Source organism: Pelobates fuscus, chromosome 1 (genome assembly GCF_036172605.1).
Source record: "Pelobates fuscus isolate aPelFus1 chromosome 1, aPelFus1.pri, whole genome shotgun sequence".
NCBI lineage: Eukaryota > Metazoa > Chordata > Amphibia > Anura > Pelobatidae > Pelobates > Pelobates fuscus.
This window is the reverse complement of record NC_086317.1, coordinates 285220919-285234367: the sequence shown is the minus strand read 5'-3', so window position 1 is coordinate 285234367 and position 13449 is coordinate 285220919. Positions and strand designations below refer to the sequence as shown.

The following is a 13449-nucleotide window of genomic DNA, read 5'->3' as shown; positions in this document are numbered from 1 at the left end:
TTGTTGTAAGTGTTGCAAATGCTTACAGCTGAATCCTGGCTATGTTTGTATACTTTTTATTTAAAATTGTTTAAAATGTAACATTCTTCTTCTTTCACTGGGTAAGTATATTAGTACTTAGGCAATACTGTGCTTCGGAACTTCGGGACCCCAGCAATTCGGCACTTCGGCAATTCAGCACCTCGCAATTCGGACGTTCGGAAGTACCCGAACGTCCGAATTGTCCAAAATTCGTCCGAATTCATATTCGGACCGAAACGAATTGAACATGTCTACTTTCCCGCTGTATGACAGCTATGGAAAGCTTCCTACGCTTTGCAATATGAGCAAGGGTGCTCAGATTGGTTAGCGAATAAGCCAGCCAGTTAGAACTATGTGACAGGCAAGGCATACCAATATATGAAGTGGGCTGGACAATGATATGTCCACCTTCCCCTATTGTTTAATTAATTAGGGCACCACCCACACAAGGTCCCCTCCTCTCCACACAAGGTCCCCTCCTCTCCTTAATATTATAATCACCCACACCCACTGACTTTGGGTCGGGACTTAAAAAAATGTTTCCCCTTTAAAAAAAAAAAAAAGGGTGGGGACAAGGAGGAGAGCTGTAGTCTGTCAACCCACCATTATGTATTTAAAAGTCCCCCACGGGAGGTTATTATGTACCCCCCCCTATTATTTCCCATGGGCATGAGACCTTTTGTAGCCCAGTTGCTAGTTTTAAAAATTTACTATACAAGCCCTCAATAGGAGGTTTTGAACGTTTCTTATAGTAATACGAAGATCTTTCTGACCCCCATAGGCTATTTATTTATTACTTTGTTTTAATGATTGTAATTTAACTATTTGCCTGCTGAGTGCCAGGGATGTCAGTGGGCAAATAGTTGAGATTTAAAAAAAACAAAAACAATAGAAGCCTCCAGATCTAGATTTGCAGCATTCAGTCCAGATTTCAACCATCCGGTGGCATTCAGTTTTGCTTAAACCCAAACCAAATTTAGGCCTATTTGGGACCTGCATTGCAAAATTTGAACATTGTTATTTTGCATGAATATACATTTGAACTTTAGTGAATTGCCCTGTAATAATCATTTTTTTCAATGCTAGTTAACCTGGCATACATTCATGCCTGGCCGACATACCCTGTTTTTGCATGGGTCACAATATTTAATTGTCTTAAGTGATACAAGCCACATCATAGACACTCCCATGTAGGTTTCATACATTCCAGCTTTCTCAGAGTCTACAACAAGACATGAATAAAAGATACAATATATGGAAAAATCGGAAAACTGCTCTTGCCCACTGCTGTACATATGGGCCCTCGTAAACATTATTTGTGCTTAATAAACTTTATTTATACTAAAACATGTTATTTTAGTTAAGACAGTGCAGATCTATGAAACTATGCATTGTATGTGCAGAAAATTGCTATTTACATTATACACTTTTGAATATAAAAAGTCTGGTGGGTCAGGAGTGTTTCCACTGTTCAGAAGATAACCGTTCCAGTTCATATTCCATACAAATAGAGGTAGCCACAGTCCTTTTAATGGTTCATTATAGGTCATCAAGAAAAAAGTACTGTAGATGTGTTCTTTCTCCTTTTTTGTCTACTTCTTTTCCTCGCTTTCATGGTATATGAGCAATTACATAAAAAATCTAAGAAGGCAATACTTCAACATAATCTCGATCATCAACCTCTGCAAGGGAAAAGAAAAAAAATCAACATGAGACTTTAATCAGGTTGCAGAGATATTCTATATGAAGTAGTTTGCACAAACTAAAGTGACATTTTGAGCACTATAACCACTTCAACTTACAGGTTCATAATTATGGCATCCAAAGCATCCCCACTCTATTGTGGTTGCAATAATAAGGAAGTTTTTGACAAAATGAGACAAGCTCCCTAAATCCAGATTTCAGCAGGACACTCACACAGACCTATGCCTATGAGGAGCAGCAGGCCTTCCACATGGCTCAATTTTAGCAGGACAATCCCAATTACAATCCCAATTTCCAGGTCCTGTTCTGCTGTGACGATAATGTTTCCCCAACAAGCCTAGCATAGTCAAAACGAAGCTAAGGTCAATAACAGGAAATCACAAGAGAGTCACAGGAGCACTAAATATGTAACTGGACAGAAACCACAATAGGGTAATGAGTAAAATCCTGAACCAACTTTGAATAGGTTCATATGTGCTCTTATTGGTCCATTTAATTTTTGCGACTACAAAACAGCAGGGGGTCGCCTAGAGCGTGACATCATATTTTGATCTATTTATATATCAGGCAGCGTCCTAACATATTTGCATGGGGCCTGTAGCTAAGCCCACGAACAAGCAAAGGGAGCTGTTGAGGTGAACGAAGGTAATTCTATTTGCCTAGTCAGGTCGTGCAGCCATGTGGAGCATTCGGGCTGCCCAGCCTGAGGACATGACCTGTGCAGCAACGCGGTGCATTCTGTCTGTGCAGACCGAGGAGGGTAGCGGCGCAGGCTCCAGCTGTAGGTAAGTCTATAATGAAATTGTGATATTACTCTGAAAGCGGAATATCTTCTGGGTTTGTCCAACGCAGTTGCAGATTGGAATTCTAGGTTTCTAACAGATTTCAGTGATTAGAAACTGAATTTCCAGATCTTTCATGATCTCTAACAACTTAGAGGTCCCTTTCACATCAACATTTTTGCTTAAAGGGACACTATAGTCACCTGAACAACTTTAGCTTAATGAAGCAGTTTTGGTGTATAGAACATGCCCCTGCAGCCTCACTACTCAATCCTCTGCCATTTAGGAGTTAAATCCCTTTGTTTATGAACCCTAGTCACACCTCCCTGCATGTGACTTGCACAGCCTTCCATAAACACTTCCTGTAAAGAGAGCCCTATTTAGGCTTTCTTTATTGCAAGTTCTGTTTAATTAAGATTTTCTTATCCCCTGCTATGTTAATAGCTTGCTAGACCCTGCAAGAGCCTCCTGTATGTGATTAAAGTTCAATTTAGAGATTGAGATACAATTATTTAAGGTAAATTACATCTGTTTGAAAGTGAAACCAGTTTTTTGTTTTTTTCCATGCAGTTTTTTTTTCTGTCAATCATAGCCAGGGGAGGTGTGGCTAGGGCTGCATAAACAGAAACAAAGTGATTTAACTCCTAAATGACAGTGAATTGAGCAGTGAAATTGCAGGGGAATGATCTATACACTAAAACTGCTTTATTTAGCTAAAGTAATTTAGGTGACTATAGTGTTCCTTTAATGTCTAAATCATAGGCTGCTGCAGTTTTTTTATCTGCCTCCATTAATACCCAGAGGCTTCTGCTTTAGACTCTTACTGGCAAGATTGGTCTCTGGGGATCTATTATGCATTCCCTCTGCTTGTTTACATTCCATTGGTATTAAGTCAGATTTTCAGAAGAAAAGCAACTGTTTTCCTAATTGTTCCTTGGTGACTAACACAATCCTGATATTCTCTCTCTATTCAGTCTAATTTTGGTGGATCCCGACAGGAATCTACACCCCTTAATCCTATCCAACCCACTGCAATGGGTTGCACATTTAGTTTTGGATTCTCTGACTCAATTGCAAAATTTCAGATACAACTACAGAGCTCTTAACGGATGAGCACCAAGAACCAAGGCTAATTAGAGATCAGCCTGGCAGTATTGTTTTCTCTAATGCTTGGAGCTGGATTTGGTTCATGCCCCCATTTTCCATGTGTTAAAATTGATTTCCAAGTCATTCGAGTTAAGGATGGCTTATCAAACTATTAATCTTTATCAATCAGGTATTTTGTCGGGTCTTACCCCTATTGACAGTGTTTTTGTAAGCATCCTCTAATTTGTAAACTGTTGAAAGGCATACATTCAAAGACCTCCTAACCTGAGATACACTGAGACTTGGAATGTTAATTTAATGACTCTTTGTTTCTTAAGTTTCGTTTTTTTAAATTGACCACATTTCTTTGTCTAATTTCCTTTAAAAGAGTTTCACATGTGCAAGCCTTAGATATTTCACAACAACAATTCACACCTCACAGAATTAAATTTCAAATTGACAGATGTACAAAAACCAAAAGTAAATTAATGTTTTATCCTATTTCTCTAACCAACCTTATCTATGTGTGGGATAATATTTACGATGTTGTGAAATGAAAACGGTATCTCTTAGACATTCAATTGTTAATTTCTTACTGTAAACCCTATGGGCCAGTGTCCTCACTTACTTTTTCTAGATGGGTCTGTGGCACTTGTCCATGGCAGGTGTTGATGTTAATAAATGTGGCCTATACTCCACAATAGGACTTGTCCATGGCAGGTGTTGATGTTAATAAATGTGGCCTATACTCCACAATAAGGATTGGTCTACTAAGGTTTTTTCAACGTGGGGCTCTCTTTCTGACATTTTTAAGGCAGGTGATATGTTTTCAGACTCCACCTTCAGAACATTTTACTTGTGCCCTCTCTCTCCTGTTTACACGGTAGTTTTGCCTTAGTATTGTTTAATTTTTTAGATATGTAGCTTTTAACTTGCATAACAGGAGCCTTGTATCTGTAATAAAATTCTTAGATGTTCCCTGGTCTTCATGTAGGAAAATATAGAATTTATTGAAGAGAGGAGGTAAAAATTATCCCTCCCAAATTAAACCTCCCCTACTCTTATCTATTTAGCGCCAGATTGTGGATTCACTTTCTTCAGTTATGACATTTTCATTTTTTGGCTCCAATTTCCTGTTAGTTTCTACAGACTGATATTGTTTTAGTACCATTTTTCAGGATGTCTCCTAGCTTAAAAGAGGACTTGGGATACCTGATTGGGTCTTATATATTGTGGACAGCATGTTAACTGACTACCTATTTTATCCATGTTTGGTTGCACCTTAATATTTTATTTTATTTCATTTTAAATTTGTATTCTATGCTGCTGTGTAGAATAGTAAAACGAGTTAATGCATTATAGGAGCCTCCTGTCTTTAACATAATCTATATTTTTCAATACCAACACTGAAAAATCTAAGAATTGTAGTGAATTCAAAGTGAATTTTCAAAATTAGCGCAAAGTAGTTGAAGTGGAGCATAGCTGACTTTTTTCAGTTCAGCTATTTTGGTTTTAAATCTGAAATTCACTTTGAATTCCTGATATTTCTCATTTTAGTGAATAACCCTGTTATCTTATCCAGTGACCATGGTCTTTTCCAAAAATAAAAGGATAGAGAACTGCATTCCTCACAGTATGCAAAAACAAAATAAAAATACAAGAAGCATGTCCTTATAAGCATGTATACACTGTATATCCACTCCATATTTGGCATGTTTACAAGATGTGTTATCAGCATGTGATATAAAATGCACTTTTCTCGTGAATAGTTTTAACAGATCTTCATAGCATTGCAAGCTGTGAAACAAACCACAAAAATACTGTTGGAAGAAATGTTGACCAAAAGCAACCTAATAAGAAGTAGAATGTAAATATATATCATATTATCTCTTCCAAAACAAACAGATAAAACTGTTTTTGATAATTAAAATGGAAGGTCATGGTTGTGCTACTAATATATACGGTTTTAGTTTGCTAAGTAAAGAAATATATATAAATGCACATGTGTGTCTGTGGTAAAACTAGCCACTTATTTGTATGAAAGACTGAGTTGGCTCGACGATTTGAGGTTCCCGAACAGAATATAGATATATTGTTTGTCAGTCGAACCAACCACCGAACGGGGAGGCCACCCACGGGAGTCGTGTGTCAGGGTACCTGAAGTCTCTACCTCCGAGAGAGGTAGAGACTTAGACGTCTATCCGTCTGGACGGGCTGTTTCCTCTGTTCCTCGCGGTCCACCCGGTCACGTAAACGCCGGCCGCGAGGGAGTCACTTCCTTTTGTAGCAGGACGTCCGGAAACCGACGTCATGACGCCAGCCCGGAACGACCTGTCACTCAATCCTGTAGAGACTAATCAGATCTCGTCGGAGGCGTGTCTCTCCCTCCGAGCCAGGGTATTTAAACTTGCTTCCCCCATTTGCTCATTGCCCTGTCGTGGTTCTAGCCTGTCTAGTCACACAGTGCTCTGGTATTTTCTGTTATCCCTTTGGTTCCGACCCGGCTTGTTTGACTTACTCTGTTTACCTCTGTTATCCTTGACCCGGCTTGTTCCTCGCTTACCTGTCCTCTCGTTCCCTCGACCTCGGCTTGTCTCTGACCATTCTCTATACTCTCCGTACGTTAGTCCGGCCATTCTAAGGTCCGGTATACGTATCCTGTACCTGTTTGTACTCTGTGTGTTGGATCCCTGTCCCGATCCTGACATCGTGTACCTCCAATTGACTATCTTCACACCAGAAAATCACAAGGTTCTAAATGGTCGTATGGGTGGCTGCCGTTCGTATGACCGAACAAGTGGTGGCGGACATCTTTGCTCACGAACCTACAGCGGTCTTTGGTCATCAAGTGCATGGAACTATAATCAGACACTCGACCATGCGAACACCGCTGAACTTCCATCGTGTTCGTACGTTCATTTCCTTTTGTCTAGAAAGAGCGGCATTCGACTAAATGGAATGAATGAACACCAGGCACACGACTACCCAATTCATGAACATTTGCATTCGTAAGTTTAATAGTGAAAACTCCTGAAAGAAGACCGGTCAAAGCATACAACCACATGGAAAGGTTTTGGGGCTTTGCCTCGTGGTTGACCGGTCTAAAGTTCACTCGAATGGCGTTCCTGTTCTACCGAACGGATCTGAGCAGTATTTTGACAGATTGTGTCTTTCGTGGAGTTCTGACTAATGTTATAGGAGTTATGATGGTTTAAATTATTGTTTGATTTTCTGTACATGGGAGTTAATCTAATTAAAGAATTGTCGTTACGCAATTATCTTCCAAGCACAGAAAAGGAGTCTGGGAAATGTGTCTTTGTTCCCTGTCCCCACCAAGGTCCACCAGGGGAAAACTCCTGGAATGTAATTAAGGAAACCCCTTGCATGGGGAATTGTATAAAAGCCAGCTGTGGCTCAATAAAAAACAGTTGACTCCCAAAGCTGTGTATGTCCAGTTGTTGGAGAATTTAGATGGGATTGCCAAGCTACGCTTTTCTTGAATATTATTTACGTCTGCAAGCGGAGATATTGATGTTAATACTGATACTCCGCTACATTGTCCATGTATATGAGTGAAGAAATGAATGCAGTTACAGCTGTAGTAGGAATAGTATAAAGTTGTAGACTGGAAGGCAGGTGCAGAAATACTACACGTTCTTAAGCACCATATGCATTTCATAATAGCTTATCCATGCATTTCTTTCACAATCACATTCTATAGGGAAAGATTAATGAATTTTGTGGAGAACTATTTCTTCTCTGAAATTGTACACCATTGAATAAAACATTGAAAGTCACCTATAATTTAAGTTAACCTCTTTTCCAGAGATGCTCCTTTTTCTTACGTATTTATTTTAGCGATTTAACAAATGACATCACATTTCAACTCTAAAAAAAGTCATGTGCTAGTGACTTAGTCCAAACAAACAATCTTTAAAAATATAATGTGCAACTTAAAGGACCACTCCAGACACCATCATCACAATTAAGTTGTTATGGTGCAAGAGGTCCTAGGGGCTGTCTTACTTTAAGGTGTTAAACCATTAACAAATGGTTTATGCTTGTAACGGACTGTTTCGCCCACAAGAGGATAAAAAACAGTTTAGGTGATATCCCCCTTTCCAGATACACAGGCAGCTACTGTAAGCACCAATCTCCCGAACTGCAAACTACACGAACCTGGAAACAGCCGAACAGGAAAAACCATACGAAAGGTTTACACTCCTGGCAGTCAGCATAAAATCCAATTCCCCCAATAACGAGACGACACTTCGTTTTGAGGGTCAAGCAGAATCTGAGGTCCTGGCAGACCCAGCCTGGTTTTTATTAGTCTTTTCAAATACAGGACCACCCACAGAGAGGTATAAAACAACCAATCACATCACAGTTACATCCCACATATTCCCTCCCCTTATCCTGAGAGGAAACTCAATTACACATACAGTTAAAACATACTTTTTACCCAACTTTCATAACTCTAAAACCATACATCCAATTCACATATAATTACATATTCACAATCAATCCATTCAGGGGAACAACATATCAAAAATCATGACATGAATCAGACCAGGGGTTCAGAAGTTAGTAAAATATCTTTTGGGCCCTGGCTGGCACATGGCTATCTGGTCCAGACCGGTTTCAGAGTCTTCTATCCTGGAGATAATTGAGAAGTAATTCAATTATCTCCCAGGACAGAGACAAGACTCCATTATGCACATGGTGAGCACAAAGCATTAAAATACTATAAAATACACAATCACATTTTATACATAAAACACAGACATGTCACATATCCCCAGATAGCTGGGATCTGAGCGCACAAAACTAACGAATAGCGCTCAGGTCCTATTCACACAGTTCAATTGCCATGGAGCCGAAGCCTTTAACTACACGAATGGGCTCCATGGCATAGCTATCTGGGTTAACACATTCACATAAAGTCGGGTCCATAGTCCAAAGGCAAGAGGCGGGCAAGCAGCCCCCTCCAAGGACACGTGGCGAGGTCGGTTTCGCCACACATTCCAAAAGTACATGTTTACCAGGGGCCATAGTCAGCAGGTAGGAGGCGGGCAACCAGGCTTCTCCAGTGTACAGTGGCGAGGTTGGTTTTGCCACACTTCTCCCCTTTACCAAACAGACTAACAGGGTATCTGACCTCCTGCCGGTCAGTGCCCTGGTTAGTCCAGCAGCCCACCCACAAAACAGAAACAGCAGTACAGCCCACCCACAATAACTGGTTACTACACCTGAGTAAGGGAGTAACTTGTCCAGGTTCCTCACCACGGCTGTGCGGGGGACTGGTAGGCTGCCTTGGTGGGTTGCTGAGTGGGCAGAGACCAGCGGTACTCTGCCCTGGTGCCAACGCTACCATGGAAGTAGCCTGGTTGGAGCCTGTTTGTGGGAGGGGGAAACCGACTGTCTCCCCTCTGGATACACAGCTCGGTGGCTAGGGGACAGAACCGACCATCCCTACACCTTGTGCTGTAAGTGCAGAGACTACGGTCCCATCTACACAGTTGTGGGGCTTAACATCTCCCCTTGGGGGGTTAGGCTGCCACTGGGGAGAGGGGGTAACGAGCACCTCTCCCTGAATCGTAGACTGCCGCTGGAGAGGGGGCGTAATAAGCTCCTCTCCCTGACACTCTCTCTGCTGGTGGAGAGGGGGACCAACTGTCTCCCCTTTCAATATAGTATCTGGCTGCTGTGGGGGAAGGACGGCACCTTTGTCTCCCTGGGACACACACTGCCGCTGGGGAGGAAGGACGACACCTTCAGCTCCCTGGGACTCACACTGCCGCTGGGGAGGAAGGACGACACCTTCAGTTCCCTGGAGTCCACACTGCCGCTGGGGAGGAAGGACGACACCTTCAGCTCCCTGGGATACACACTGCCTCTGGGGAGGAAGGATGACACCTTCAGCTCCCTGGGACACACACTGCCGCTGGGGAGGAAGGACGACACCTTCAACTCCCTGGGATACACACTGCCGCTGGGGAGGAAGGACGACACCTTCCGCTCCCTGGGATACACACTGCCGCTGGGGAGGAAGGACGACACCTTCAGCTCCCTGGGATACACACTGCCGCTGAGGAGCAAGGACGGCACCTTCAGCTCCCTGGGATTCACACTGCCGCTGGGGAGGAAGGACGGCTACAACCAATCACATCAGTTACATCCCACATATTCCCTCCCCTTATCCTGAGAGGAAACTCAATTACACATACAGTTAAAACATACTTTTTACCCAACTTTCATAACTCTAAAACCATACATCCAATTCACATAAAAAAATTACATATTCACAATCAATCCATTCAGGGGAACAACATATCAAAACATGGCATGAATCAGACCAGGGGTTCAGAAGTTAGTAAAATATCTTTTGGGCCCTGGCTGGCACATGGCTATCTGGTCCAGACCGGTTTCAGAGTCTTCTATCCTGGAGATAATTGAGAAGTAATTCAATTATCTCCCAGGACAGAGACAAGACTCCATTATGCACATGGTGAGCACAAAGCATTAAAATACTATAAAATACACAATCACATTTTATACATAAAACACAGACATGTCACATATCCCCAGATAGCTGGGATCTGAGCGCACAAAACTAACGAATAGCGCTCAGGTCCTATTCACACAGTTCAATTGCCATGGAGCCGAAGCCTTTAACTACACGAATGGGCTCCATGGCATAGCTATCTGGGTTAACACATTCACATAAAGTCGGGTCCATAGTCCAAAGGCAAGAGGCGGGCAAGCAGCCCCCTCCAAGGACACGTGGCGAGGTCCGTTTGACCACACATTCCAAAAGTACAAGTTTACCAGGGGCCATAGTAAGCAGGTTGGAGGCGGGCAACCAGGCTTCTCCAGTGGACAGTGGCGAGGTTGGTTTCGCCACAATGCTCAACGTCTGGAAGATGGTGCCTGATCACTTTGCCCCTTTATTTCCTCTGTAGGTCCAAGGATTCAGTCAGGAAGCCTTGGAATGGGCGCTACTGATAGGCTGAGAAAGTCAGCTGATAGTCTCAGCCTATCACTAGCTCCCTATTCAGAAAAATGAGTGAAAAAAAATATGTATCTTTTTCACTAATTAGGTTTTCTGAACCCAAATAGCTTTATACCAGTTATATCAATTAGTATAATAATATAAAACCCTTACATATTATACATGAGAGATTGCAGTTATATTCGGGACTCACCTCCTCTGACGGTTCATGATGTGAAATAAATTGATATACTAATTGCATGAAAAAAGAGCTGATTTTAGATGTGAAAAAAAAAATCCATTCAAGCTGCTTCACATACATGCTCCTCACACCCATACTAATACACCAAAAAGGAAACCAGAGAAATATATGATACAGTGGAGTTCTATCATCTACAGAAAACAAACCCACCCATAAGTGGAAACATGCAGTATAGTTCGTATTTGCTTTGTCACTTTAAGAAACACCGCCTCAAAATGTATGCATGAAAAAAAAGAGAAAAAATACAATAAGTATAATATTGTTTATACACCCATAATTAAAGATGTTTGTGGACTCCTGCTTACACTTGGAATAGCTTTTAGGACTAGACCTTAGGTCTTCTGGATTTCCTTGTAAATATGAAGGGGGGAAAGTACACATTTAAGCACCTACTAGGGTAGATTACATTTTTTTTTTATCTTCTATAATTATTATTACATGCACACTTTTATATGAGTGTAAAACGTGCAACACACATTATTTGCACTGTGCATACAGTGTGAAGCAGCACGTTTACTCTTCTTTAAAAAGTGGGTGTGCAAATAAATATAAATATAGAAGATCTAGAACACTATAGGTATCCAGACGATTTCATTTCAAAGAAGTGGTCTGGGTGCCATGTGCCCCCCATTTTAACCCTGCAGTTGAAACATTGCCATTCTTCAAGAACTCTTTTTTTTTTTTTTTTTTTTTTTTATCCTGGCAGTGGTGGCCCGGTCACCTAAATGAGTGAGTCCAGTTGCTGGGGTGGAGTGGGGGCAGGTATAGTTTAGGTTACTTACCTGAACCTGTCCCTCACAGGTCCGGCTTTGTCCTCTTCTGTGCCGATTTCACTGCTGTACTCTTAATTCACAATATATACAAAATTTAACATAGAACAGGTAGGAAATATATAATCAACCATGACAGGTGCATTCTGTTTTGAATTATGTAGAGAGGGATCTCTTAAAGGACTTTAGGCTTGGGGAAGATTTGAAAGTGTACGGGAGATCGTTCCATAATTGCGGTGCTCTGTAGGAAAAGGAGGATCGGGCTGCTTTCTTTTTGTATTGAGGTAGATTAAATAAAGTGCTGGTACTGGATTGGAGGTTAAAGGAGGTGGGAATAGCCGAGGAGAGCATTCTGCTCAGGTAGGGTGGGAGCTGAAAAGCTCTTAAACACAAGGCTGGAAAGATGAAGGGTGCGTCTGGATTCCAGTATGTCACAATGGTGGGTCATGTAATTACATTGTAGCACCAATCAGGAGAACGAGTTATACAATGTATTGAGTTTATTAAGGTGGGATTGCGGTGCAGGTGCATATACTACATCTCCATAATCAATGATTGGCATCAGCATTTGCTGTAAAATCTTTTCCTTTACTGTAGGGCTTAGGCAGGGTTTGTTTCTGTACAGGGCACCTAGTTTTGGATAAAGTTTAGATGCAGGTTTTTCTATGTGGAGGCCAAAAGATAGAAAGAGTAGACTGCGGTCAGTGTGCTATTTGAATTAGTTTTCATAAATAGGTGGGAATTGTGTAATTTGTGTAATTTAGGTACTGTTCCAAAGATCATTGTGACAGTTTTGTCAGTGTTTAGAAAGAGTTTGTTTTTTGCGATCCACTTTTCTACCTCTGTAAACTGGTCTTGGAGTACAGCCTCAAGCTGCGGTAGATTGGATTTGCTTGCATAGATTACTGTGTCGTCTGTATACATGTGTACATTCGAGGATTTGCAGACATTAAGCAGATCATTTATAAATGTGAATAGTAGGGGACTGAGAATGGAACCTTGGGAAACACCACATGTGACTGGGAGAGGAAGGGAGTCGCTGTCAGAAATGGACACATATTGTGAGCGATCCAATACTTATGATCGAAACCAGGTTAGCGGACAATCGCCAATACCTGAGTTTTTGAGTTTGTGAATCCCGAAACTAGTACATTTGGATGAGGTCAGCTGTGATCCAGTTCATATGTGCTCCTTTTACGCTCACCTTACGCAGCGGGGCATGCAAATTCCAAACTTGTAGGAGTTCAGAGCATGTGAGGTTCTTGATGTCATTAAGAAAGGATTCAAGATTAAATTTTTTGAAGGACCTGGTGATTTTAACCTTGGGAGAGGATTTAGTAGCCTTTATTTTGCGCACGCAGTACACTAAACAGTGATCACTGAAACTGTTAGGGAGAACACCTGCCTCCTGGATTCTATCAGGAGAAATGGAGAGAATCCAATCGAGCAAGGTATGGTTATGGCTTTTAATGTTTATACGAGTTGGGTAGGAGATTAATTGCGTTAGCTGCAAAGTCTTAAACAGCGAGCAAGAACTATTATTTTTAGGATTCAGCCTCAATATTAAAACCCAACTGTTTACTTTTTGAGTTTTGAGCTATGGTTTCACTAAGGAGATGGGCTATGTCAGACAGGGAAGCTAGGTGGGTGGTAAATTCCTGCTACAATGATTGATTTATCTCAATTGTGCCAGAAAGGAAATCAAAGTTGGCAAGAGGGATAGTTTTGTAAGGAGGTAAACTTTATGGAATTGTCAACATAAATAACAATGCCTCCTCCTCTCTTTGCTCTGTCATTTCCAAAACCTGAATAACCATGTATTGCAATGGCAGA

General features: G+C 41.4%; 1 protein-coding gene across 1 annotated transcript in view; it reads right to left on the bottom strand.

The window, feature by feature from the left end:
- Positions 1 to 1393: 1393 nt before the first annotated feature.
- Positions 1394 to 13449, bottom strand: part of LOC134593867 (SH2 domain-containing protein 1B-like) — a 61297-nt gene continuing 49241 nt past the window's right edge. The window contains exon 4 of the mRNA XM_063444607.1: positions 1394 to 1703. Coding sequence (XP_063300677.1) covers positions 1663 to 1703 — 41 coding nt within the window. The 3' untranslated portion in view covers positions 1394 to 1662. The remainder of the gene's footprint in view (positions 1704 to 13449) is intronic.